The sequence below is a fragment of the Fusarium flagelliforme genome (assembly GCF_020744385.1).
Source record: "Fusarium flagelliforme strain FIESC 12 MPI-CAGE-AA-0113 chromosome Unknown B0J16scaffold_6, whole genome shotgun sequence".
Lineage (NCBI taxonomy): Eukaryota > Fungi > Ascomycota > Sordariomycetes > Hypocreales > Nectriaceae > Fusarium > Fusarium flagelliforme.
The window spans coordinates 1061916-1089825 of NW_025763508.1; the positions used below are offsets into that span (position 1 = coordinate 1061916).

A 27910-nucleotide genomic window follows, 5' to 3' on the forward strand; every position below is an offset into this window, starting at 1 on the left:
GATAATTCTTCAATAGTCGTGACTATACTTATGAGTAATAGCCAGTTTTGAGAATATTCTTCAAGTTGAGTTAAGGCTCACTTATACAACCAGACTTACAGTATAACTTAGCCGCGGTGGATATCCGCCGTGAAACTGCCTATCTCAGAGACTGAGACCAACTGATAACCGTTGCCCGCAGCATTCCCTCACTAGTCTTCAGCCCTGGTCTCCATCAGTCTTGGCACCTCTAATGCTCCCCCAAACTGACACTCCAACTTCCTAGCCACCACCGCAAATCATGCTACTCTAATTCGCATCACCATGACTCGATTTCTTCATGCCTCCACCACATAATGGTACTCTGTCGCCCGAACTTACCTAAATAAGTGAAGACCACCGGCCCGGTCTTCTGTTCCTTACTTTGCCTCTATCTACACAGCTTATCATTCCCCATACTTTAGTTTACCTACCGCAGTGGGGAATGGCACCTACAGTAGTCTGAGCAGTGTAGCTCACCTCCGCATGTTCACTGTCTCCCTCGGGGAACTTAGTTGCGAATAGCTAGATCTTCCTTGTCATGATAATCTACACCATGGGTTCCTCTTCTAGAAAACCGGGCCGGTGACTACGATTCCTATCCTTGACCATGTTACAGCGACATGATTCTTAAAGGACCATCTCCCCCGTCTCGAGTGTTTATATCCAGGCTTGTGTCCAACCTCATCTCAATCTTCAAAGGCTGAGTACTCACACTACCTTCATCATGGGTTATCAAGAAGACCCCGAGTCCAAAGCCGTCGAGGCTCCCAACGTCTCCGACACTTCCCCAGGAGTCCTCATCGACCACAACTCCGTCGATAGAGAATATGGCCGAACCGTTCGTGGTCTCTCCCCTCGACATGTCCAGCTCATGGCCATCGGTGGCTCCATCGGTACCGGTCTCTTCGTTGGTATCGGTGGTGTTCTGTCCAAAGCTGGTCCTCTCTCTGTCGTTCTTGGATACTTGATTTGGGGTGTCTTTTTCGTCTGGCCCTGTAACTTGTGTGTTGCCGAGATGTGCTCTTATCTTCCTATCCGTGGTTCCATCTTTGAACTTGCTGCTCGTTTCGTCGACCCTGCGCTTGGTACGTTTACACATCTCAGCTATGTTTGGAACTTGAGCTAACAAGATTAGGTTTTGCTATGGGATGGACATATTTCTACGCCGGTCTAATGCTTGTTTGTGTCGAATACAGTGCTGTAGCGACTCTGATGCAGTATTGGGTACCTGATATAAATCCTGCGGCTTGGGTTGCGATGGCAATGGTTATCTGTGTCCTGCTCAACGTTGTTGCTGTCAAGTACTACGGTGAAGCCGAGTTCATCATGGCCTCTCTCAAAGTCATCCTTCTGTTCGGCCTTCTCTTCATCACACTTATCACCATGTGTGGAGGCAACCCCAGAGGCGATGCTTACGGATTCCGCTACTGGAAGGGTGGCAAGGCCATGATACCTTATCATGCAGAGGGAGATCTTGGTCGCTTCTGTGGCTGGTGGAAGGTTATCCTCTATGCTGGTTTCACCATTGCTGGTCCTGATATGATCTCTCTATCTTCTGGCGAGATTGCCAACCCTCGACGAACCATCCCCCGAGTTGCCAAGCTTATCTTCTACCGACTTGTCGGTTTCTACGTTCTTGGAGTTTTGGCTGTCGGAATCATCTGCAGCTCTGATGACAAGCGTCTTCTTGGTGCCATCGAGGACAGCGCTGCTGGAGCTGCTGCTTCTCCCTGGGTCATTGGCAGTAAGTGATACATCCTAAATGGAAAATAGTAGAGTCAGATACTAACCATTGATAGTTGAGAACCTTGGTATCCGCGGCCTCCCCGACCTCATCAACTTCCTCATCCTCACTTCCGGTCTCTCTTGCGGTAACGCCTACCTTTACTCCTCCTCTCGAACTCTCTACGGTCTCGCCCGCGACGGTCAAGCCCCCGCTTTCCTCATGAAGTGCAACAAAGCGGGTGTCCCCATGTACGCTGTCCTCGTTGTCAGTCTCCTCAGCTGCATCACCTTCCTTGTCGCAGGCGAATCCTCCGTCACTGTCTTCTTCTGGTTTGTCGACCTGACCACCACCGGTCTCATCGCCACATACACAATGATGATCGTCGTCTTCGTCGGCTGGTACCGTGCTCGCAAGGCTCAGGGCCTCGATAACTCTGCTCTGCACTACGTTGCGCCTTTCAACCCCTACGCTGCATACATTGGTCTGTTCTTGGGTACTGTTGCCCTCATCTTTATCGGTTTCGATAAGTTTGAGCCTTGGAACACTCAGGGATTTGTTACTAGCTACTTCTGCCACGGCTATGCCATCCTCCTGTTTGTTGCTTGGAAGGTCATCAAGAAGACCAAGTTTGTCAGCCCTGAGAGTGCGGATCTTGTCAGTGGTAAGAAGGAGATTGATGAGGAGTGCAAGCACTGGGAGGAAGGTGGTATTGAGGAGAATTACAAGCGGGAGTTGGCTTCTATGCCTTTTGTGAAGAGGTGCTGGACGCGTCTTTGGTAGAAGAAAACGATATCTCAAGAGTTGCGGCGATCCAGTTTCATGCTTGGTAGCTAGCAGTAATACTATTACATTTTATGTTCAACTTTACACCACGACAAACCTGTGATCCAATGTTCCTTTTCTAGATAATAGTCCAGTGCTCGTGTTTGGTGTTCATGTTCACTATTGTCCATTATTAACGTCCATACACAGAATACCCAGGCTATGGTTAAGAATGGCCTATCAGTAGCTTCCAAACAGGCATATATTCAACATATTAACAACGGTCATACACTTCACTACTTCATTCAGTTACTTTCATCATCCATCCCCTTAGTCTTAGTTATTATATATGAAGCATGCACCGATACTAAAGCTCTATTGTCAACCATCGATTGACCTAGGTTACTGGGTAACAGAAAAATTGTTAAGACTTAGGATGCCAAAATGAATTAGCCTAACCTGTAGTATAAGACATTCCAAAGTGATCAAATCATTTCGTTTCTTATGCTCTCAGCAGTTAATTTTCCCCTTATCCTGATGCTAGTGTAGCTACAAGAGTATGGATATCAGCGCAGACAATGTCACGTTTAAAATAAAAGCATGATTGGTCTCAAACACCCCTTGAATACCATTTCATTGACAGCAAGTGATTCATTTATATCAAAAGCTAATTGTTATTGTTAAGTTCATATTGAACGCTCTTGTGTTGCTGGCCCTTGTTCAAATCTCGATAAACGGTTCCCACGAACTCTACTTGCTCAACACAAAATCACAAATGATCGACTATGTTACATCATATCTCAGATACCAAGAATTGCTTACCCTCCTGTTTGTAAGACTTATTCGCATCGAAAATGGGGTTATGTTGCAGTCAAAGAGTGATGAACAGAACATTCCTCCAATCACACATACCCTACATCACAGGGCTGAGAACGGAACCCTCAATATCCGAACAACAAAGAAAAGGTATTTCCGATGAATGACGGCCTCGTCCGATCATCTGGTTCGATCTCAAATCGAACGCCCTCTGCGCATGAAAAAGACGATGCAGGTTTGCGGCAAGGAAACAAAGATAAGCTGGGGATTGTTACAAAAGCATGTCATACTTACATACAAAGCAAAAGACCGGACGAAAACATTGTAGCAAAACGAAACAGGACTGTCACAAAAAGTAAAGAGAATTCAAGAGCTGCAATTGGCTGCGAAACGTCATGGGTCTTGATCAAGAAGTGTTGAAATTGCCATCTTCGTAATGTGTGGAGAGACGTTGCAGTATTGGGCACAAACTGGAAATCAGATCGCGAAAAAGGAAAGAAAAAAAGAAAACAAGAAAAAGACACGGGAATGAAAGAAGCAATTATTCTAATTACTTAGAGTTCGAGGCTGTCGTAGGACCGACTAAGACAATAGTTTAAACACGGCAAGAGATTCGCAGTAGAAAGGTGCAGAATATCTAAGTAGGGATGATGTTGGTGTTTCACCTTGTAAGTCGCTTCTCACTATACCCACCAACAAGGCTGTGCAGGAGAAAGGACGGACAGAGTGACAGCAACACCTGAAACCACCAAGAAATAGAAACAGACGATCTGCTTATTCTTCACGTTCCGACACCGTTTGTTGATCCGTGATCACGTTGGCCGAGACTATACAAAGAAGAAAAAGAACAAGGACTGTCCTTGTTCAAATCCCGCGTTTCAGTTCACAGGGGACCATTTGTCTTGGGAACGGACGTAGGGACGGTAGGGCCGATGGATGGATATCGAGAGAGCATCGTTACTCTCACAAATGATGAAATACAGATATCGAAAGAACGAAAGATCAAGGCAATCGGGGGATCAGACTCGTTTAATTAAGAGATACGGATATATATTGGCAATATATAAAATGGCATGATAATTGTCAACTGCCCCCAGGTTTGGACTCCAATAGTTAGGGACCTAAGTTAATAGCCGGGCTTGCATGAGTCGTGGGTAGCATCTTAGTGACTACTTGCTCACCAGATGAGGCTTAGTAGGTGAACCATGATGGGAACTTGAATTCGCTTGTGTTGAACCAGACAGAGGATCATCATACGCGAACGAACGAGAGGGTCCAATATTATACCCTGGCCCTGTCCAAGTCAACATGACAGATGACAAGACAAGAGCTCAATTGATCAGCCAACAGCTCTTATAATGAATCTCAATTGTGATAAATCACGATGGACAAGTCTCGTCTACCGCTAAGGAAATTGCTGCAAAAGTAGCTCTTGTTTGCGGGAGGCAAAAAAATGCGAGTCATGGCTAAAGATGTAAGCTCAGGGGCAATAACAGAGAAACTTCAACCAGAACAACGGCTGGAAACAAACAATGGAGAAACCAACGTTCTTGGAATTCGAGCTTGCGTCTCTTTGAGGGAAACACCTCCGTCGTTAGCGTTTGTTGGTGTTGAAGTAGTCGCGGGCAATAAACTGGACCAACATCCAAAGAGTCCACTTCGGATAAGGGATGCAGAGCCAGTCTGTGTGTTTACATATCCGTCTGTGGGAGGGGAGCTCTGATGTTATTAATCAAGAGGCTCAAGCAGCATATCGATCTGATTGTCACTCGTGCGATTAATCATGCTCAAGTTTGAGTTGAGAACAATGAGTTTTGATTATAGCCGCCTCTAACGCGGAACCGCGAAAAGAGAGCATGGGCCTAGGTGAGGTCGCATCGCTGAAAGATCTACAAGAGCCTCGCTGGTAAATATATTTGATTACACGCTATATGGAGATCCTTTACGGTAAACAACCTCCATGTTAAGAAATATTCTACTGGAAACACCGGATAGTGAAGAATTATCTTCGGATGACGTGCCGGACAATGAAAATGGAAATGGTGTTGAATTAATTTATTTACGGCAAGTTTGGAAACAAGAGTGAAACGAAACCGTCGGGTGTGCACGGGGACATGGTGTCTCTGTGCTGATCAAACAGCGGATGTGAAGAAATCATCTGATAAATGGCTAGTCGAGTTGTGCAATATCACAAGAAAACCTCATGACTGACTACTGAACAAACGAGATTGACAGCTTTGAAGATCGGATCTGGGGACCAAGGAAAGGGAGGCTCTTTTAACAGCGTGACATCCATCGTAGCATTGAATAGCACGCGCAATATGGGATCGCGTCAACTAGAATATCCACCAGTCAATCCAGTCCCTTGCTAGTCTGCCTAGCTTGTCAGGGTTCTGTACGGATAGTTCAGTTTAATCAGTTCTTCCGTCATATGCATGCCATTTACCATGTTCCTCCTTCAACCAGGTTCCGCACCTACCGAATGCTTCAGGTTGTGGCCAGACAATTCCCTTCAAGTCCAGTATTAGGGGACTTTTATCTTTCTCTGATTGCTTTAGCCATAGCTCAAAGCCTCTTCACGCGCGACGGCGTTCAACTTTCCCACCATCCTGGAACTAAAGAGGCTCTGCCAAGACTAACTGATCATAGCTCCAAAAGCTAGTTTGCTTCCATCCGCCTTCTCTTGGGTTGTTCCCAGTGAATGATGGTTTTGGAAGCAAACGGGGAAGGGTTCCTACATCTATCCGCGTGTACCTTAATATTAGACAAGGAGGATGAACCACAGACAATGGCTGCAGCAGGAAAGAGATCGACATACAGATCTAGGAGAACCAAAATGATTGGACAAAGTCTTGATTACTTTAATCTTGGTACCTGAGAATCAATCACTCAGGGCTCAAGTTAGTGTTCTTATTCTTCTACCACTTTTACTAGAAGGAAGCTTGGAAGCCTCATACTTCTTCCACAATAATAACAACAACAACACGAACGTGAACCGTTAGGCATACCTACATGTTAAATGAAGTGCGCTTTGACTCTGCAGCACGCTGAATCAATCCCGTAAATGACCGTTTTCACCCAATAGAACAACACAAACCCTGCCCGTTTGAGCCTTTCAAGACATCTTCAGCGGCCTCTACTGTACGGTACAGGTGAGCAGAGCGCCCTGACTGAGCTGCACCAACAGCCCAGGCTTATGACTGAAAGACCCATTACGGGCGAGCAGGGGAGAGCAGATCCTCTGGTGCAGGGGTCCGGGTCTTGGGATCCTTATAGCGTGCTCTGAGCGGAGCATCCGTCCAGGGAAGTTGAGTACCCCTGGACTTCCCCCGTCTTGCGGCCCCTGGACATGGATGAGAAGAGGGACTCCCAGGAAAAAAGTTAGCTTTCTGGTTCGGTTCACCACCGTCACCACCATTCGGGACGCTCTAGCCCCAAAACTCAACGTGAGCCCCTTGTATTGTGATTATCTTTATGTTAGCTATCCGTACAGCCGGGCATGGGAGTCTTTGTGAGTTCGATATCTGGGTGAAAGAGAGAGACAAAAGATGCATTGATTCCAATTAATGACGGAAACGGCAGTTGTATCATGTCCCTACCTATACTGCCGAGGCTGAATGCTACAGTGGCTGGAGAATAACCATTTCAGGACCCAACTGGGGAGCTTGATTGGATCAGACTACGTTCAGCGTTCAGGCCATCGGAGAGATCGAACAAGAATGGAAGGCTTCTTCTGCAAGGAACAAATTTAGGTCTGTATGGAGACTGACACTGACCCTTATGACAGCAGTGTTATACCGAGGCAGCACAGTTTGCTACGCCTCTCAGGTCTCTGCCTCTTATGTACTCTCAGCTTGCTCTGGTGGAAGGTTCCGTCGCTAGTATGGTATTCTTTGGGATAAAATCCCTGCCAATCCCGTCCCTTCCCATGGAAAGCAAAGCCATGACTCTTTTTTTCAGCATTTGACTTTGGGGATCGCACTCAATACAGTAGGTAAATGATGGCGGGGGGTTGACTTAGCCGGGTTAGTCCTAGCAGACGCCGCTATTGCAGGTGGTGTTTATGCTTTGCACTGTTCTGAATGGATGGGAATATTCTTCTCGGGGAGAGTGATTTGCATTGGTTCGGTTTGGTCTAGAATTGCCCGCTGTTCAGCTTGTCTTGTCGGTTTATCTCATTGTGCTTCTGTCAATGCCGCCACCTTCAAGCCCAGTTTATGTTTTAATGTAAGGCAAATCCATTTTTTCTTTTTTATTTAGTTTTTTCTTGTTGATCGTATTTCTTTCGGGAGTCCGATTGTCTGCTGCAAGCCCCCTGTTGCCGCACTCCTCAGTCGATTCTCATGCTGTGGAGGCTCATCAGAACCTCCAGGTCAGGTCAGGGTCAGGGTCAGGATCACGTCCACTCGGCTGGTCGGTTAGATCCCATTTTTTTGCCCTCTCGTCTGTCGCGTGCAAGTGGAGGACCTTTCCAGGTTGTAATTGTGCTTTAACCTGATCGCTGGTTCGGGTGGGAGAGTAATTAGCAGATTGCGACTAGGGACAGTGCTTTTGTTCAAAGGTGATCGCAGCATCCAGTTTTTACTTCTTCCTCACCTTCCCAATTTCTCACACCCCCGGAGGACCCTCCACTCCTTCCCTCCCCATCACACACGCCCTTACACCCCCCATATCACTTCACTTACCTACCCATGTCAAGCCCGATCCAAGCCAAATCCACCCAACCTGAACATTCACCGGTCGTCCCTATTCATCTCGACGTCGTTCTTCTTATTCCTCTAATCCCCCTCCAATTCCTTTCTCTTTCTTGTACTGTAGTATTTTGATCGCCGACGGTCGCCCTGTTCAGCCGGAATCTTACGAGGGGAGAAGTAAAGCGTGTAATACCAAGACTTTATACACACCAGAACGGCACTTAATATTGGCAGATGCACCGCGGAATGATACGCCAATAAGACACCAACTTGGGCGAAACGACAGAACAGACGAGACGACCTCTGATATCATTCAGCGTTTCACCAACGAATCAACTGTCATCGACGACTGAGATACTATTTACGAAAATCTAATTCGCTGCGATATTTGGAAGCATTAACTTGCTTACTTTTGACATTTAAAGTATTGGATATCCAGTTCGAATACCTACCAGCGACACCGCTTTTCCGCACATGTTGGCTCAAGAGCAGTCGATATCGTGCTGACGAAATAAACCCCAAGGGGGGAAGACGATCTTTCTGGCGACGCGAGAGCCAAAATTAATTACGACGTCGCCAGCATGATGGGCAAGTTCGGGTTTTCCGGCCGCAAAAAGCAGGCTCCCACTGTGACGGTCACCGCCCCGCCTATGAACAAGGCCCAGAAGATCTTGGGTGCTTCAGCTATCAATATCGATAACAACTTTTCCACTTCAAGTCTCAATCTTGCTGCTCCCGCTCCCGGGATACCGCAGGCTTCAAGCTATGGCCGCGGGTCTCCAGCAAAACAAGAGCGTGGAATGCGGGAGTGGGGAGATGAGTCTGAGATCGTCCCGCGGCAGTTCAGAGTCAACGGCGCGCCCACCGATGAGTACGACGAGGACGCTTCCGATATGACGAGCATCATGCGAAAACGACAGTCATCATCAACGCTCCACTCGTGGTACGACAAGACTAAGCAACCTCTCTCCATAACTCAACAAACCTCAGCCTCAGCCATGGCCAAGGGCATGCCGTCAAAAGCGGAGAGGATGTTGGATATGGAGAACTCAATTGCCGAGGCTAAACTCAAGAAAAAGAAGCCTACAAAACTCGACTTGTCTCACCTTATGGGAAGACGGTCCAAGAAGAACGAGGCACAGTGGGAGGGTCCAATGCTGGATCAAATTACCCGATCCCCATCTATTCTATCTCCAACAAGTACTCCATCTTTAAGGGGCAAGTTGTCAAGACGACCTACAAAGGAAAGTTTAAGGTCAGCAACGTCGGAAACAAATCGTCCTAAAACAGATGAGAGCAACAGCAACCGCCGACAACAAAACCATCTGAACGGTCTACCTAATCTCTACGAACACTACGAGCAGATGTCTTTCCGCTCAATCATTGATGACGAGTTGGACGAGCCTGATGAGGATGAGAAGGTTTTGGAGAAGTCCAAGTCCAGAGATTCGCATCAGCCCAAGTCCAGGGAGTCACACCAGCCCAAGCCAATTTCTCGACAGAGCAAGCTTGAACAACACATACCGCCTGGCCATCACGCCGAGCACATTGTCTCACAATACGCAAAACGCAACCTCCCTCAACCACCCCAGCCTATCATGGCCAACAAACCCCGTTCATCATCACTTACAGACTGCGCTGCTAGTGTTTCTAGCAGACACACGCGCACGTCCAAGGCGTCAAAGCGTACGAGCAGGAGTTTCCAAGAGTCGGATCTCCAGGAGAAGAGCGTTCTTTCGCTCTCTTCGGATTCCGAAGATGACGACGCATACACCGAGTCTTCTACCAAGAGCCACCCCTCGATCCCCGAGTACGCAACATCGGATGCTGGGTCTTCTATTGACTTCCGTCCAGGCACATCTCGAACTTCCGAGAGCGCTGATAACAGCTCCAAACGATTAAGCAGGTCGAGCAAACAGACAACAGGCTCAGGCTCTGGTAACTACCTGACCATTCCCAACGGGCACCAACGAAACCCCGTTATCGCCCCCAGGTCAAGCTCCCTCTCTGGCAGCTCCACCAACACTATCCAGGAGGGAACTGCTGGACAAACCCCCTCGCGCACGTCAAGCTTTTCCAACTCATCAGTAAACACTTCAAACACAGGCCACAGCAAGGCGAATCTTAACAGCTCGCAATCCAAGATCGTCGCTCTTTACCCCGAGCCAGCACCTGAAGACTATTCTGATTACGAGGAAGAGAAGGAGAATGAGGACTCTGAAAATGAGCCCGAACCTGAGCTTGACTTCCTCCCTGCCATGACCTACATCCCTCATGGATCTATCTCTACTACTACCACCGACGCGCCTACGCCTCCTTTGAGCCCAAGCTCTGTCGACTTTTACATTCGCTCCGCCCACTCCTCCATTGATGGAAAGGATGGCCACAACCGATTCATGGCGGTTACTCGACAGGAAGAGATGCTCTTGTCTGCTCTTCGCCACAAGCGACAGACAATGCGCGGCTCTGTCCTTTCTGAGATGGACGAGAAGGTTACTCCAAAGGGCCACAAATCCAAGCCCTCCGAAGCCACCATTACCGAGGAGACAATGGACTTTGACTTCCCAGCCCCTCCTACCTTTAAGGACAAGACAACGGTCAACGCTGAAGGCAACACCGTTATTGATCTCAGCCACGAAACCTTCAATGACACCTCGGACGAGCTCAGCCCCACCCAACTTCCTGGCAAGAAATCTCACCACGGGCAGCGATCCCACAGCAACAATTCGGAACGCATTCTTCTTTACATCGACAAGGGTCTTGCTGCTGAGCACTCCATCGACGATTCCGAGCCCAGCCCTGATCTGGACGACTTCTACGACTACGCTTTCGACGACGAGGAGTCCGAAGAAGAGACGGTCCCTGAGGTCGTCATGTATACTCAGCAGCGCCGCTACAGCGGACGAAAGGACCGTCACTCAGCTCTCAAGAGCCGATCAACGAGCCGAAGCCAACACCGCAGCCCTAGCGCTCAGCGTGATACCCTTGAGGTTGGCGTGCCTCGACCCGACAGCCCCATCTCTCCCGATGCCATGTCGACATCTGCTCCTCGAGTTAACAAGACGATGGCTCGCTTGAGTGCTGTCGGCCCTCCTGCCAAATGGGGCTTTGAGGACTAAACAACATACTTAATTCATCCCACAGCGGATTTACGATACACTCTACCAACGCTTTCTTTTTATCATTTATATGTATTTCAAAACAGCATTCTAGGGATTGGAGTATTTCTTTCTTGGATACCTGGATCACGAGGATGATCACACGCGCATTCGCATTTTCTTTTGTCAGCGATGATTATCTACAATACTCGTCTTATTTCCTGAACTGTTACAACTAGGATTCTTTGGGGAAGTAAAAGCGGCGTACGGGGATACATGGCCCTTTTGTCATGAGAGTTGAACGGAGAAATTGCCCTGGATGATTATGCCCAGTTATCTGTTTGGATATCTTGAATTGTTTATTCTTGCGCTATCTCTACGAACCGGCCATGTCTCGAGTCGTTGGAATCGGTGTTAAAATAATGACAAGACAAGAGGGGGCAGCAAGTTTGTTCTGTTTCATGAACGTAACGAAAAGCGAATAGCAACAAGAGAGTACGGGACTAATACGATGAAGACGGATGGGAAGGGCGAGGCATTCTCTGGGACAGGCAGCTTTGTGTATCATATTGTAGTTCGCGATAGTCGCATCTTCTCGAACACCGGTCGAATAGAGCCATTTGGCATCTGTCTCGACCAATTCAAAAGACTTTGTTAATCTTGATGTTCTTGTTTCTTTTATCTTGACATAAAGGCGTGATATGTAATTCGTTGGTAAAAACCTAAGAGTAGGTAGAACCCTCGGGAGGCTGGGGGATCTTCTTGTTCTGAGATGAAGCCATGTATCTGAATATCGTTAGTATAGCTTTAGGCCTCATGGTGGAAGCTCGACGTACCTTCGGAGCTCAATAAGAACCGTCTCCATGGTGTTCTCCCGCTTCCATTGAGCAAGGCAAGGCAGTTGGTTGGGATCGACCATGCCGTTGTGGGGGTTGACGCAGGGAAGGTTGACCTGGCTGATGAACTGGATCGTAGGAGGCGAATCGGGGTATTCGGGACCGCAGTGCATCTTTACGCTGTAGATGCGGTTCTCGTGGACGGACTGAAAGAGAAGGGTTAGCTAAGCTACTTGGGAGTTTGTTGCTTCACGACGGAGCGTGTGTCCTTTCTGTAAACACTTACATGAGGGGGACCAAGGATTGTGCCGTTCCAACTGCTCATGAGGAGATCCTCGGGATCCTCAAGACCGTAACTGCATGCCTCAGCACCGAGACCCTTCTCTCCCTTCTCGAGCTCCTCCAGTAGGCGGAAGTTACGAGGAACCTTGGCAGACATTGTGTCGGTTTCTCAAAGGATGTGTATCGCAGAAATGTTCTTTTTGACTCTAGAACTTCCAGAAAAGTTGAGGATGAGTAAGAAAGAAACAGTGTGGTTTCGCGATAGATGACGTTGGTGTAGTGGCGGTTAGATATTGGGTGACTTTGGGATCCAGTCAACTCTCAGCGCGGGGCACAGCAACAGAAAGGAAGGCGGTGACTTCCATTTCCTCCCGCGATAAAGTCCAAGGGAAAGGGTTCCCCGCCATCACCAGCCACAGAAAGCCGAGGTAGGGAAAGTGCATTTGCAGTACTAGCCACCCGCGTCACATCAAGCTTGCCTGTTCCACCGGGCAAATATCGGAATATCGACAGCTCCCCCAAGCTCATCCGATCAACAGACACGGTGTTTTACCCACGTCATTCTCGACTCTGTTCATAGAAAACTTCGCGATCGATCAATCATGGCCATGTCCCTCACGCGGGCGGCCCTCAGGGCACCGCAGTCACAATCGCGGCTCGTCGCTGCCGCCGCCACCATCACGGCACGATCAATCGCCGCCCATGGCCGAGCCTTCAGCACCACGAACCGAGCTCTCGTCTCCGCCGGCTTCGGATCCCCGGCTATGCCCTCGTACTTCTCTAAGCCCCGACTTCCAGCGAATACAGTAGTTCGCTTCGTGCCCCAGCAGACAGCTTGGATTGTGGAGCGTATGGGAAAGTTCAACCGCATTCTCGAACCTGGTCTGGCTGTTCTTATGCCCTTTATCGATCGAATCGCATACGTCAAGAGTCTCAAGGAAGTTGCCATTGAGATTCCTAGCCAGAGCGCTATCACTGCGGACAACGTTACTTTGGAACTCGATGGAGTTTTGTTCACTCGTGTTTTTGATGCGTACAAGGCAAGGTGAGTTGGAGTAATTGGGTCTTTCGAGCTTGCCAAACAAGCTGGAGGAGCCATTGGAGTACAGTACGAACATGAGACTGACATAGCGATTAGCTACGGAGTCGAGGATGCCGAATATGCCATCTCTCAGCTCGCCCAGACAACTATGCGATCCGAGATTGGTCAATTGACCCTTGATCATGTCCTAAAGGAACGTGCTGCACTCAACACCAACATCACTGCTGCCATCAATGATGCCGCCGAAGCTTGGGGTGTCACCTGCCTGCGTTACGAGATCCGAGATATCCACGCCCCTGGCGCCGTTGTTGAGGCCATGCACCGACAAGTCACTGCCGAGCGATCCAAGCGTGCTGAGATTCTCGAGTCCGAAGGTCAACGACAGAGCGCCATCAACATCGCCGAGGGTAAGAAGCAGAGTGTTATTCTGGCTTCCGAGGCGTTGCGCGCCGAGCGTATCAACGAAGCGGATGGTGAGGCTGAGGCCATCCGTCTCAAGGCGACTGCCACTGCTCAAGGTATCGACGCTGTCTCAGACAGTATCCTCAAGGGAGATACTGGTGCCCAGGCTGCTGTTAGCTTGAGAGTTGCCGAGAAGTATGTCGATGCCTTCGGTAAGCTGGCTCGCGAGAGCACTGCTGTCGTCGTTCCCGGAAATGTTGGAGATATCAGCGGCATGATCGCCACTGGTTTGAGCGTGTTTGGCAAGGTTGGCCAAGCCCAGGCACAGACTATGGCTAAGGCTATTGTTGAGCCCAAGAAGGAGGATCCGTCTGAGAGCCCTTCAGAGCTCGATGGTCAGACGAAGCCTGATGTTAAGGAGACAGTTCTTGAGAGCTTCAACCAAGCTGCCAAGAGATAAGGAGGGCAAGACCATGACTGATTCAACTACATGACATATTACGGAGGAACGAGGTCGAATCATCCACAAATCAACTCATCACTCAACCACCCACACATGAATATTCCACACTACCATGACTATCGGCGTTTAGCGGATGTATTATAGGAAATCCCTGGAGAGGCTCATTACTACCAGACTTTTGGAAGAGCTTGGGAAGCGGGGAGAAACGTCATGATGTACCAACAAGTTTTCTTATTTTGAATGTAAGCGCATGGCAAAAGGAGGGGAAATTACGGCCTACTCAGTCCGCCTAATTCTCTCAGCACATACTCTGCTGTTGAGCTATGGAGACATACAAAGAATCGAATTAGTTTGACGTTACCACATTTTGGTGCAAAAGAAGTCTGGCCACTCTGTGACCGAGGGTTATTAGAGCACCAGCTCGCTGTGACGTACGATGAGATACATAAGTTAGGTTTCATCGGGACAAAACTTGCTGATTTTGATTTAGGGGTATAATATATACAAAATAAGGTCAAGTCCATCGAACTATTTCTCCAAACTCATGATGACATGATTCATTATTTCCATCGAATATAAGTCCAAACGAGCACAACAACCTCTTGCTCAGGTGCCGGAAGGATGCATCCTTCCCACGAGAGCTTTGATTGCAAAGAAGTCGCAACTCAAAGAAGGAGAGGGATCAAAGCAATGACGCCCATGAAGATACTGGGCACAACAATCGAGCCGCTGCTACCTCCATCACCACTGTTGCTGTTGCTGGTGCTGTCTCCATCATCACCAGATCTGGGCCCGGTAGGCAGAGGGCGAGAGCTGAATGTAGAGAAAGTATCGTCGTCGAGGGTAGGAATAGGCTCGATCGAAGGTGCGGTGAAAGAGGGAGTGTCGAAAGTGCGGGTTGCAGACTTCGAATCATCGTCATCGTCGCTTGATCCGCCACTGCTTCCACCACTGCCTCCACTGCTTGAACCGTATCTGCAAGTACCATCGCTAGAGCAGACTTGTCCGGACAAACAGTATCCTGTGTCGCAGCAGACCATACCCTTGGGCATGCATCCCTCACCACATTCTTCTTGGTAGCTGGCACAGCTACCGCTAGAGGAACCTCCAGATGAACCTCCGGATGAACCTCCGGAGCTGCTTCCAGAGCCATATTGACATTTTCCATCCGAGGTACATGTCTGTCCGCTTAGACAGTATCCAGTCTTGCAGCATACCATGCCTTCTGGCATACACTTATCACCACAAGGTTCCTCATAGCTCTGGCAGGATGGACCACCAGAGGAACCACCAGAGGAACCACTGCCTCCACCAGACGAGCTTCCAGAAGAGCATCCACCCGAAGAACATTTCTCGCCTTCATCACAGTAACCTGTAAGGCAGCACACCTTTCCTTTAGGAATACAATACCCTCCACACATCTCCTTGCCATCAGTGCATCTCGAAGGTGGACCAGAGCAAAGCTTTCCATCCTCACAGCAACCATCATCCTGACAACGGTAGCCGTCTTCGCAGTACGATCCTTTGGTCGTGTCGCAGCATTGGCCGCTGGATTCAATGCATGTGTTGCCGCATTGTTTCATGCCTGCTTCGCACGTTGCTGCCATGCTAAGGAATTGAGGACGGGGACTGAAGCCAGAAAGTAAGGGGAGACCTTTTTGGCTTGCTTTTTGGGCGCTGAAGTAGACGCTGTCTGTCGCGACAGTTAGGCCCGCGAGGGCGAGAATGAGAGTTGATCGCAACATTTCGAAAGAGTGTGATCACCGAGAAACGAATGGTTAAGAGACTTCACGCAAACAGGACATCCTATCGTCTTATAAAACCACAGGCTACTACAAATGGGCTGAAAAGCCTTCCATCGAGGCACAGACCGGGTTTGCTTGACTAGCTCGTGCTAATTTAACGTGTCAAATGAGCGTTACTAGATATCACCGGGGTTCGGAGATCCAAACTCCATTTCGCGATGACTTCGTGCGGGTACCATATCCGCTTGGGTTCATCCACCAATATAGACTGCTCCCTTTAGCCACAACAGCGTGCCTGCCTGGTGATGTATGTAGGCAACCGCACTACTGTTTGATATCAAGCCTCCAATTATCGACTGTACAATTCTATGACTTTACTTTAAAGAGCTCTTCACACTTGTGATCACTTAACAGTTCTCCCAAAATAGGACACGACTGCGAGTGTCAGACGGCACAACCACAATCCGTACAAAACCAACAGAGTCTCCCAGATCACCACGAACTAAAGTGTCGATGTTACCTGGCTACTCAACTTGGTGGGGACTCAAGTTCAGCTCTTCCTAATCCCTGCATCGATCCTAGATAGCCTGCCCTGGTCTCGAGATGATCCTCCCAAGTTCAGTGAAGATCAGTCACAAGGCCTCGACAATCCCCCTGTACCTTAATTCACAGTAGCATACATAGTTGGGCTTCTGCAGTGCAACCATATTGCTGCAAAGCTCGCCGAAATGTAATGAAAAGTAACGAAAAAGGCTGAAAGGTGAAACCGCCACTCTTGATTAATTAGCCTTCTTATTTCAGGGTCTGGGGTTCCAAATTTACCGTCCAACGAGAATGAACTATTCTTGCACTAACTCTGCCCTACGTCGGCCGCTTCCCAATACAGCTTCTCGTCAGTGACATTCTCGATCTGATTCCTTTGGGCCTCAATAGAGTTCAGTTCTAGGTAGAAAGAGGAAGGAAAGATAGAGTTGTAAGGCTGATCTTTGCCCTGTGCCTTAATATCGGTGGCAATGCTCGGTTTGCTCAAGGTCTTATGCGAAAAGTCCCTCAGAAGCTGAATGTCTTTTCATGTCACAGGATCTTTTCAGATGCAGCTAAAATGGGCGGCAGGGTCTGGATGCCTTATGCGTTGAGCGGTGGAGAGGTGCTGTTGACAACTGGTTCATATGCTCGTTGTGTACTGGAGTTGGTGCTCGATGATTCTCGACTAGGTGTGGCAAGCCATTGCAATGTGAGGGCATCTCTAGAACAAGGTAACAATGTAAGCCACAGTGAGACCAAATTTCGAACAAAACGGTTAATTGATTATATGTATATATCTTAGCAAGAACTCTCCATTTATCCGCAGATGGTTGACATGGTGCCTCAACAGGGCCATCTTCCATCCACTTACACTTACACACGAACATCCATCTGCACCATAGTTCCAACAATCTCCTCACAAGAAAAAGCAACCTTGAGTTGCTCGCCGCTCTTCGCACTGAGACCAATGATCATCTCCTTCTCGTCAACCAACCTCTTCGCACTTCCTCGCCAAAACCAGACAAGTCGTCCGTCACCCCCCTCAACTACTAACGTGAGCCAGGGTGTGCGACCTTTCCAGCTTGGGGTCCTCCCATTGGCAAATCCGAGTACAGCTCTAGCAATCCAGAGTGACTCACTGGCAGACACAACGCCCGTTCCTGCTTGGTTGTTTTCTGATGCGACTGGGGTGACGGGTAAGGGTGCCTCAGCCTCGGGAGTGTATTGTCCGATAATTTCAAAGTCAAGCTTGAGAATGGGAAATCCGGCCACTTTGTGCAGAAGTGTCTGGCCGAAAGGCGGGTTTCGACTGAGGATTCGTTCAATGTGGTAGAATTCCATTGTAGATAAGTCCTTGATGGTCTTGATGTTGGCCTTGACGAGCCTGTCCTTTTTCGCTGGACCAATACCCTCGACTTGTAAAAGGTGATTATCGCTCTTCTCCCAAACACCAGATTTGACACTTCTCAGTACTTCAAGAGCTGTCTGTACTCCCCTCCCATCGCCCCTCTCCCCAAGGATATCCACCAGGCATCTCAGCACGCGGTCGAGTAGCTTGTACATTCGGGGAAGTTCATGGTAAAGTTCTTTCCGAGCTGCGCCTTTCAGCTTGTTGGGCCAACCGGTCTTCAAGAGATCGATCTGCACTAGCAGAAATGCTTTGTGCCATGGCTTGGATATAAACTCGGGGACTTGGTAAGGGATGCCTGTACTGTCGTTGATCGCTCGGAAGAAGGCAGTTTCTTCTTTTCGAATGGAAAAAGTGTTGAACTCTGTTGCTGAGCAGGCTATCTTGAGGATGGCGAAGATATCTGGTTTACGTTTGATCTCGCAGAGGATTTTGAAAGTCGATGCAGCCAATTCGTATCGTCTTTGAAGCTTGTGCGAAGGCCGTGAAGTCGAACTTTGTGAATTCGAGGCGGCCTTCTGAGGTTCTGCCAGAGCAAGAGGCATCTTGTGTGGCTGGGATCTGTCCCGTCTCCATTCACATGTTAGGGGATGAAAAGTGCTGTTGGCAGGTTTGAAGTGATGATTTTTTGCACGACCATCTCTTGCCTGGAGGGTCAGAGATGTGCCTTCCTCGGATGGCAGGAAGCAATCTCTCAGCAGTTGGTGAGGCAGGTAGATACGGACGCACCTTCCCAACCTTCCTCGCAGTTAGATTATACTTACCTACCTACGCATTTGGCAGGCAACAGTCCCAGACTTTGGAAAGAAGTTATTGGCTGGCGCCTGTCACGCCTTCACAGCAATTTGATACCTTGAAGCTCGTCTTGCTTCTTCATGCTTAGGTTCATGATGCATGGGATTGAAGTGAAGCTTGAACAAACAGGAGCAGGCAGCCTTTCTGTAGACCTTCCGGGTTGAGCTCGTGGCTCTCGTAGAGGTCGAACTGGCATCTTCCTCTTTGGATGACCTGAGTTATCACAGCTTTCACATGTACATGGCTCGCCGTACAAGGCGCTGCACCGGTGACCACAGCCGATGTGATACCTCAGTACCTACATAGGTATATAATATAAGGAGGTTTTCTGGGGTTTAGAGTATTGCCGCCACAGTATCATCTAAAACACCATCGAAACAGGCAACTTTAGTGGCGTATCAAATCACTGAGAGGAAACGGATAAGGTGCCCCTTCAATCTTTAATTATTCTATCATCCAGAAGAATATCTATTATATCTCCAATATTGCTGAATCTCACTCAAGCAGCAGAGCTTGAATTTGAACTTGGTCAATCAAACGATGAGCAAATCCCATTTACAGCTTAAGAGTGTTTCCAGCAACGCCAACAACAGCACCCTTGACCTTGGAAGAACCGACAAGAGAATACTTGTAAGGGATGTCAGACTTGGAGATAGAGCCCTTAGGAGCATCGTTGGTAGAACCACCAAGGTCGACATCGTTGACAGAGATGCTACCAGTCTGCTTGGAGTCCTTGGAGATGAGAGCCTTCTTGGCGCTGGTGAAAGCAGTAGACTCAACAAGAACCTGAGCACCCATGCGAGAGTTAACACCAGTGACGCTGATATCCTCGTAGTAGTTGTTGAAGACGTGAACGAAACCGAAGCGAACGGAAGGAGCACGAGATCCAATGTTGGACCAGTGGTTGTTGGCGTAGGTGACGTGGAGAGTACCAGTGTCCTCAGCAGCGTTGCTGTCAGAGTGACCGACCAGAGAAGCCTTGTGGTGGTCGTGGAAGTAAGTGTTGGAGATGGTAACCCAGTCAGAAGCGTGGGTGACATCAAGAAGACCATCATAGAAGTCCTTGTCCTTGGAGAAATCAGAGGACAGCTCGCAGTGATCGACCCAGACGTTGGTGGACTTCTGAATACCGATGGCATCACCGTTGGCAGCAACGACGTTCTTGATGGCGAGGTTACGAACGATGACGTTCTTCTGCTTGTTGATGTAAAGACCAATGTTGTCGAGAGAAGCGCCTGAGGCTCCGACGATGGTCTTGTCAGACTTGACGCGGATCTTGTTGTTTCCGGTGATTTGGCCCTTGACGTAGATGACCTGCTTCTCGTCGGACTCGGCAGCCTTGCTGAACTCGGTGAGGGAAGAGACGGTCACGGTAGCTCCTCCGGCACCACCTGTGGTGCCTCCGTTCTCGGTGGCGTAACCAATGTTGGCAGCATCGGTGATGGCAGCTCGCTTGTTGATAGTCTTGCCGACTTCCTGGACGGTAGGAGTAGGGACGGCGCTGGCCAGAGCAGCGAGGTTAAGGAGGCCGAGGAACTTCATTTTGACGGTTGATAGTGTTTAGATAGTATATAATGAGTGAAAGTCGGAGCCAGTCCAACGAAACGAATGTATAGTAGTTAGAAAGAGATAGATGTAAAGGATGAAGGATAGAGAAACATAGTTAGAGGTGGTCAAGACATCACTTATATACAAAGTCATGACAACTACCGTATATCCCCTGAAGCGATAGATGGTGATGTGCAAACATTTGCAGGGTCCGAAACATGTTTACACGAATCACAGAATTCTCCGTGAATGAAACGGACGGATGTGGAGTGGAATTGCCGGACCATGCGCCGGGGCTGTGGTCTGGAGATACCTGAATAGGAAACTGTCAGCATGGGGATTGAATGTCACAGCCAAGATTTCATTTCTGTTAAGAAAGCTTGGTAGGAATTGGCATCAGGATAAGAATGGGGAAATAAGCTTAATTGATGGTATGCGGATAGTGACATATCGACTTAGCATATCTAGCAAAAGATCCAAATCGAGATTGATCATGCTATTGAAAGTATAAGTTTCTTCACGTTGCACCCAATATTAATTAATTGTTGACTATGTAACCATACATACGAGGTAGCACGCCTTGAAGATATGAAACACAAGTCCATGTTTAAACCTTTTCCTCATTGACTCGACTCCACTCAGTGACAAGGCCTCGGATATTGATCAATGCACGAACCCGCGTATTCATCTTCGGCTCCGTAATCCGATCAATCAGATAACTTTAACATGTCACGATTCACTTGATAGTCTACGTCAGCAGGTTATCCTTTACGAAAGGAAATGCGAAGGGGTGCTCAGTCGCAGTTGACAGTTTCAGTTATCTGATCAGATCAGATTTTAGTGTTTCTTTCTCTACGAAAATCTGATAGTCACTTTAAGTTATACAATAGTCTTCAACTCTAGGCGACCAAGTTATGGAGTAAAGCTGCGGTCGGAGAGCATAGGCGTCTTCAACATAGACTAGATTGTCCTAAAGTAGAGTTGTATGAGTTTCTGCTAGATAGCACAAGTGACATCTCTGGATTACGAGACCACCTTGGCCCGCTAATTTCGAGGAGATTCTTCCATCAACAAGATATCAGCGCCAAGAACACTACGGACAACTCCCACAACCCGAACTGAAAATGCAGTCAGTCATGTCGGATACCCGCGGACGATGAGGCCCACAGCACGAAAATACCACAACAAGAAGTAGTCTTGTCTGCTTCTAGTTCCCGAGCCTCAAAGCCTCTTATCTTCCTTCAACTCCATCACTACTCAATCTGACGAGAAGCCCCTGAAGCCGCTTCCGCAATCCATTTCAAGATTCTTTCCTTTCGTAACTCCATAGGAACTCTGCCCAACAACCCTCGCACATCATTTAAAGTCAGACCATCGCAAGCCTTGGCTACCTCCTCAAGTTCTCTTCCGAGATCATGTTCTCCAGGGCCTAACATTAGATGCAATTCAACATTAGCTACCCCTGCTGCGAGCCGTAGAATCATAAGCTTAACTCCTGGATCACCACCAAATGCACCGCATCCCCAAAGGCCGGTGAAAATGGAATCGCCGTTGTAGGAAGTAAATCCGTTTGTTGCTTTTTGAAGTTCGCGATCGATGTTCTCAGGGTATAGATCCGGTAGGTCGTTATCTGATGAGCGTTCTACCATGTCCATCTCTAGCGCATCCATGAAAACAAGACGTCCTCCTTCTGAATCATTGGCCATAGTACGAATGTTCCATTTGATATTGCGTCGCTGACCTTTAACATCCGCCATCGCTCTCGCACCTGAAACAGTGATGACAGTATCGTCTGTTAAGTGCGGCGCTACCAGAACAACGGGGTATGCCTCAGGGGCAATACCAACGAATATTTCCTCCTGGGTGGCTGACTGCCCGAAGCCAATTACTTTGTTGGAAGAGACAACGACGGCTCCTCCTTTTCCCTGGATGTGAGGGTGATGCGTATCTGATGTGTGAACGTCCAAGTAGTTAATATGGACGGGTCCCAACTTGGCATCGGCTAATGGTGCTTGACTGTTCTGATGGAGTTCGTAAGAGACAGCTTTGTGGCCAGCTAGATGATCATCTATCAGTTCTTTCGCTGGAGGTAGACTCTCAAAGTAGGCAAAGAGAGCTTCCAAGTACATTCTCGCCGCAGAGGGATGTCTCTGTTCCTCTGGATACCAAATGCCTAAATCTTGATACCCATCATCGTTCCGTTGGGGCACAAAAGAACAAAGGAACTGATGAACCACAAGACATGCAACCTGCCCACGACTCAACCTCAACGGACACCCAGCCCGAAGCAGCTCAAGCTCTCCACTCGGAAAATAAACCGTGATATCAAGAGCAATTTGTTTAATCCTGGACCATATAGTATAAATGATCTTATCTTCATCTTGCTCTTTTAAAAATTTGTCCAAGAAGCCAAAGTCGCCATCTGGGTATGTTTCTGCATTAGCGGCGATTGTTTGAAGTCGGTCTATGAGTAGCGAAATACTCAAGACCGGAGTGTTGATCAGATGGTGAAGAAGAGGCCAGAATGGGATTTTGCCTTCTGAGTCTTCGGTGATGGTTGAGTTGTCGGGTAAGTCGCTGAAGCGATCGATTACTCGACAGGATGGCGAGTTGGGGAGGAGGAATGACGGTGGTCGTGATGGCATTTTGACGGGTTATCTCTTCACTCATCAACGAAAAAGAGGTACTTCTACTAGTCTTATAATATAGCTGAGAGTTCTTGGTGATTGGTGTTGTAGAATATGACTCTTCACCGGTGATTGACCCCACTTTCTATCTCAGCTGAACAGAGGTCAAGTCGGGGAATCAACACGACGATTATTTCCGACCTTCTTTCTTGTATCATTCAAGTTTCTGTCCTTGTAGGAAAAGTGCTCCGTAGATACCGATCGCTGCCATGGGAGTCTGAAGGACCGGAGTTGCTTTGTCTACTAGACGGTAGCGACTTGAGAAGCAGTGATAACAATTTTATGAGCAATAAGACTGAGAATCACCTCAACTTCACTTTAAAATCAGAGTAACATGTTCGGTCAAGCACGACCCTGCACGGGTTTCTCGCGGTGTTGAAGGTTCTCAGAGTAGTTGGCAACGTAGATAACCAGATAAGCCTTTTCCCTCTGGCACGTTTTAACGATGTGGCATGTTCTGAATAAACTCAATATCTACTCAATACGATTGGAGACTTTTATGATTTGTTAATTGAGTCTGCGACCAGTTTCAGCATCACAACTAACAACCGACACTCGATCAGTATGAAATATGCTGTAAGCAGAGCTATCAACACGAAGCAAAATTGTCTTTGTTCGCCCAGTTCCTCATAGTTCATCCTGAATTCAGTGGGTCTTCCGTATTGCCACATACCTGTGTAGACTAGCACAATAGCCGCCTAAGTATCTTGACGTTCAATTCATAGATACATTGTCCTAATCCTTTATTTCTCTTCACCGTATCAATCTGTAAGATATGGCCACCACTGCACAACTACAAGACAAAGAGTTCCAGCCTCGCGCCTAAGAGAGAGTCGAATGAGTAAGAACGATGGATACGGGTTGTCCGAGTTCCAGTTGTCAAGCTCTGTAAAAGGTGTATTCTCAACAGTCTTGCGCAAATCTCCAGAAAGCACATGAAGACATCACCAGTCAATCCAAGCCAAGTGAACAACCCACAAACTCACCATCCCGTCGTGTATGTCTGCCACTGCTACTTCATAACAGTTCATTGAAAACACCCATGACTTAGAACCTCACCTCTATCAAAACCAGGAAAAGTAAAGCCATCACAAGAACCCTCCACTCAAAAAGCAACTACATATCAGACATATAATCTCCGTCAACTAGTCACGTCTCTCACATGCAAATCAGATGCTGACTCAAAGCTGTGATGATGAAAAGCAAACAAGACCTTGTTACCAGGGAGAGGCTTGTAATGGAGGGCAATAACCTTTTGTACCTGCATATCCCCACCCACACGGAGAAAAGAAGCAAGCAAGCCTAATTAAACGACTTGCATGCGATCTTTGAACCTTTGGTATCTCAAGCCTCGGTCATCTTGTTGTGAACCCTTACCTATCATTCTGTCTTGGATATCTCGGGAGTCCATCTCTATATCAGGCCTACATTTCACTAATAGGCTCTATCTCACAATTGACTTCAATCATGTCTTAACGCCACGGCTCAAATTAACAACAATAAACGCCACGTCTCACCACCACCTAGCCAGCCGCACCATAGAGAACCAAGGGAACTGCTATCAGAGTTTCTCGCAAACCTGATCCTCTGTGTTGTACTTGGCACAATTCCCCTGTAACCTAATCTCAATAGTATCGACCGATAGTCTTGGAATGCACGAGTCGTAACATCATATACTTCTGACAAAGACTATCACAAGTATTGAGTTAAGCTACCAATATTCACCCTGACGACGATCCACCGCCTTGCATCTTGGCTTTTGCCGCAAACAGCCACCCGGCCTCATAGGAAATGAAGCCAAGTGCTTAGCAAGTTCACCAAGAAAAGACAAAACTGCATGCAGCAAATCAATTGCTTCCATTCAAAAATTCTAAAAAGGTATCTCGCTGTAAAAATGGCATCCCAATGTGATGCATCCAATTCCATAAACCCCAATCCAAAAAGTAGTAATTCATCCAAGCCATACATAAATCTTCCACTTCAATCATGTCCATCTCTAGTTCTTTCTCATACAGAAAAACTCATCCCGTCATCCGCCCGTGAACATCCAGTTAAGACCTTGGCGGCGTCCGTGACTCAAAAGCAAATGCTTTGCGCCAAGTAGTCGCCTTGGCCTAGATAGGAGTCCGTGGACTCAAGAGAGCAGGTCCTCATTAAAAACGTTAGGTTAATCGAAAAACATGCGTAATGTTTGCTTGCCAAGCCCTCTTCCATGTACCCTGTGTTTTTTTCTAGCGTTTTTCCCGTCTCTTTCTTTTCCATGTAGGTCCTTCCAAATGAACCAATCCGAGTGATAAAGAGGTTTCGTGTGTGTTGCTTTGGCAAGCATTGTAAGGATCGACTCGAAGTAAGGTGTGATTAGAATGATCTGCTCTCGAGCAATGTGCATAGAGACATAACTCTATGTTGCTCACAGGGACCCCGTAGTAAGAAGTGATACAAAATCAAGAATTGAAGTTGCTTAGATGAGGATCTGGGCAATCATGAGACCGGCGAAAGCGGTAACGATGCTGCCAGTCATGCGAGAGCCAGAGTTGACGGCGATGGGTGTGGTATCGCTGGGAGCAGCTTCAGTGGCAGTGCCGCTGGGAGTGGCGGGATCGACAGCGGCACCGGAGTTGGTACCAGGGTTGACCTCTGGCTTAGATCCAGAGTCGGCACCAGAGTCGGACTCGGACTTGTCGGAGTCAGACCCAGATCCGGAGCTGGAACCAGAGCCAGAGCCTGCGTTGGAACCCTCAGTAGGTGTGGCAGCAGCCTCCTCAGTGGTCACAGTGCTGGCAACAGCGGTGGCAGTGGCAGTGGAGAAGGTAGTAGCAACCTCAGTGATCTTAGTCTCCTTGGCAGACTCGGTCTTGGACTCGATGATCTTGGTCTCCTTGGCAGACTCAGTCTTAGTCTCGACGACCTTGGTCTCAAGGGTCTTTGACTCATGGGTCTTAGACTCGTGTTGGGCAGTCTCAGTCTTGGTCAGGACAACACTGGTGGTCTCCTCAACAATAGTGGTGTGAGCCTCGGTCTTGGTCTTGGTAGGCTGAGCAGTCTGTGTAGTCTTGGGAACCTTGGAAACAGTGGTGCTGGCGCTGGTCTCCTCGTCGTTGCCCTCAGACAGAGTCTTCTTAACCTTGATGCTCTCCCAAGAACCAGTCTTATCGGTCCAGACGTACTCCTTAGCACCACTCTGGCCAGGGGCGTCCTTGCCAGCGTAGTCGATGATGGTGACACTGCGGTAGTAAGCATCAAAAGGAGCCTGCTTAAAATCGGTGAAGCCACCAGCCCACTCTCGGGTTCCCTCGTTGCTGTTCTTGCCACCAGCAACCCAAGTTCCAAGCTTGACTTGCATAGGGGTCTGGGGCATCTCATAACCTTTACGGTTAGCTACCTCAACAGCGTTCAGGGTTCGGACAACGACATCGTCAATGAGCCAGTCGATCTTCTTGGATGTCCACTCAACGGAGTACTTGTGGGTAGTGTCAAGAGGGGTGCTGACGGGGTGGTAGATAGCTCGGTCGTAGGAGGTAGTGTCACCCTTGGCGAAGTAGTTGGACTGGACACGGGCATCATCACCACCAGTCCATTCCCAGTCAATCTCGTCGAGATCGTCAGACTGAAGAACAACACTGGTGACGATACCAGCACCCTTAGCAGCTTGAACGACGACATCAAGTCGGCCGAACATGAGGTAGTTGTCTGATCGGATTGTAGGAGCCTCAGTCTCGGTGTTGATCTGGAAAAGAGCACCTTGTTCGCTGTACTTGATTTCTGTGGCAATCATGTTGTGGAAAGCACTGCATTCACCCTTGGCGAAGTCACAGTCAATCTTTTGGTCTCCGAAAGCAGGGTTAGGAGGGCAAGCTGAGAGTTGTTAGTGTGTGGCATGTGTAAGTTGTGAGAGATGACTTACTCTTCTCGAGGGGGTTGCATTCTGTGAATGTTTGGGCAGAGGCCATGCCAGCATAGGCCAGAGCCATAGCGGCGGTGGTGAAAGCTTTTGAAAGCATTGCTGCGATTGTGTATGTGTGTATGTCTAATGCGTATATCCGGTGGTGGTCAAGTGTCTAAGCGAGGCGACGACTTGTAAGTTGTTCTTGTTGTAGGTATATATATACCTTGAGCGAGAGTGTTTTGATATCTAGTGAGAGTAAAGGAAACGAGTATTAAAATATGAGTGACTGATACAATATGAGGATCTGAGAAAAAGAGGGAAACATTGACTGTTTTATTTAATGTCCTCGGCCTCGGGCGTCTCGAGTCTGGAGACTGGAGACTGGAGACTGGGAAGGAACAAGGGACTGGGCCAGACTAGACTCTGAAGCGGCGCTTCGCGGGTGGATCTCGCCTTCCCTGTCAGCCCCTGACCCTTGCTTGGCTCCTTCCTCCTCGTCTAAAGACGACAAGCCAAGGGACGCCCGAGCTCCCGCCAAGATGGTACACTACAAGTTACCGTCCAAAGCCAGTAAAACCCCCTGTCATGATATTTTGAGTCTTGAGAGACATTCCGGTTTCGAACGAGACACAGAATGGAAAAAGCATCAGGCTGAGACAGACAATACAATAATACACTATAGGTACCACAGTTCAGTTGAGTCCCTCAGCGTTACCGTTAACCATGAATCTGACAGCTGGAGGGAGGTCCCCTTCTGGAAATCTGACATTCAGCCACTATCTGTCAGTGGCTAACGGCACAGTTACACGACATGTCCCCTAAACGTCTGCCCTGCATACAGTGACCGCTCAACCCTATTGGCGAGATGAGTATCTACTTGACTATCAGTCGCCTGAGCACTTTACGGTTCTTGGGCAGTCACTGGGCATTATACGAATTCGTATATTTTCTTGGCCTTTTTTCCCCATGGTCAGGCTCACGGACTTTGATTCTGTGATGATGATCGGTGGAGAGTTGCTAGGATAACAGATGAACTATGACGTTTGGTGTCTTTCTTTTTCGCTCGCCTTCGTGTTGTCTCTCGAATATTCAGATGATATTCAGAAAACTCTTTCTTACTTCACAGTAACGATATCCGTTGGATGACGAAGCCAATTGTGAAACTCCCTACCTC

At 48.2% G+C, this 27910-nt stretch overlaps 9 protein-coding genes across 9 annotated transcripts; 3 read left to right on the forward strand and 6 right to left on the reverse strand.

Moving 5' to 3' along the window:
* The first annotated feature begins 538 nt into the window (after positions 1-538).
* Positions 539-2581, forward strand: B0J16DRAFT_169624 (amino acid permease/ SLC12A domain-containing protein). The gene is made up of 3 exons (XM_046122389.1): positions 539-1106; positions 1157-1765; positions 1821-2581. The coding sequence occupies exons 1-3, from the start codon at positions 746-748 to the stop codon at positions 2525-2527; spliced, it is 1677 nt and encodes a 558-aa protein (XP_045979948.1). The 5' UTR covers positions 539-745; the 3' UTR covers positions 2528-2581.
* A 6019-nt stretch (positions 2582-8600) lies between these two features.
* Positions 8601-11138, forward strand: B0J16DRAFT_387202 (uncharacterized protein; the record flags this gene model as incomplete). Its single annotated transcript, XM_046131651.1, has 1 exon — positions 8601-11138. The coding sequence occupies one exon, from the start codon at positions 8601-8603 to the stop codon at positions 11136-11138; it is 2538 nt and encodes an 845-aa protein (XP_045979949.1).
* Positions 11139-11488: 350 nt separating this feature from the next.
* On the reverse strand, positions 11489-12474 carry B0J16DRAFT_169640 (ubiquitin-conjugating enzyme/RWD-like protein). Its single transcript, XM_046122390.1, has 3 exons — positions 12240-12474; positions 11954-12159; positions 11489-11903 (listed from the first exon to the last, which is right to left on the reverse strand). Exons 1-3 carry the CDS (start codon positions 12390-12392, stop codon positions 11840-11842), a joined length of 423 nt encoding a protein of 140 aa, XP_045979950.1. The 5' UTR covers positions 12393-12474; the 3' UTR covers positions 11489-11839.
* A 193-nt stretch (positions 12475-12667) lies between these two features.
* On the forward strand, positions 12668-14588 carry B0J16DRAFT_169648 (uncharacterized protein). The gene is made up of 2 exons (XM_046122391.1): positions 12668-13280; positions 13374-14588. Exons 1-2 carry the CDS (start codon positions 12838-12840, stop codon positions 14137-14139), a joined length of 1209 nt encoding a protein of 402 aa, XP_045979951.1. The 5' UTR covers positions 12668-12837; the 3' UTR covers positions 14140-14588.
* On the reverse strand, positions 14576-15960 carry B0J16DRAFT_417043 (uncharacterized protein). Its single transcript, XM_046133653.1, has one exon. The coding sequence runs from the start codon at positions 15885-15887 to the stop codon at positions 14808-14810; it is 1080 nt and encodes a 359-aa protein (XP_045979952.1). The 5' UTR covers positions 15888-15960; the 3' UTR covers positions 14576-14807.
* Positions 15961-17012: 1052 nt separating this feature from the next.
* Positions 17013-18365, reverse strand: B0J16DRAFT_322858 (Sec63 Brl domain-containing protein; the record flags this gene model as incomplete). The annotated part of the gene is made up of 2 exons (XM_046125735.1): positions 17013-17133; positions 17290-18365. 2 exons carry the CDS (start codon positions 18363-18365, stop codon positions 17013-17015), a joined length of 1197 nt encoding a protein of 398 aa, XP_045979953.1.
* A 677-nt stretch (positions 18366-19042) lies between these two features.
* B0J16DRAFT_169669 (pectin lyase fold/virulence factor) lies at positions 19043-20350 on the reverse strand. Its single transcript, XM_046122392.1, has one exon. It carries the CDS (start codon positions 20155-20157, stop codon positions 19171-19173), a length of 987 nt encoding a protein of 328 aa, XP_045979954.1. The 5' UTR covers positions 20158-20350; the 3' UTR covers positions 19043-19170.
* Positions 20351-21106: 756 nt separating this feature from the next.
* B0J16DRAFT_169671 (uncharacterized protein) lies at positions 21107-22870 on the reverse strand. The gene has a single exon (XM_046122393.1). It carries the CDS (start codon positions 22806-22808, stop codon positions 21417-21419), a length of 1392 nt encoding a protein of 463 aa, XP_045979955.1. The 5' UTR covers positions 22809-22870; the 3' UTR covers positions 21107-21416.
* Positions 22871-25157: 2287 nt separating this feature from the next.
* Positions 25158-27063, reverse strand: B0J16DRAFT_169689 (concanavalin A-like lectin/glucanase domain-containing protein). The gene is made up of 2 exons (XM_046122394.1): positions 26755-27063; positions 25158-26705 (listed from the first exon to the last, which is right to left on the reverse strand). Exons 1-2 carry the CDS (start codon positions 26849-26851, stop codon positions 25312-25314), a joined length of 1491 nt encoding a protein of 496 aa, XP_045979956.1. The 5' UTR covers positions 26852-27063; the 3' UTR covers positions 25158-25311.
* Between the last annotated feature and the right edge of the window lie 847 nt (positions 27064-27910).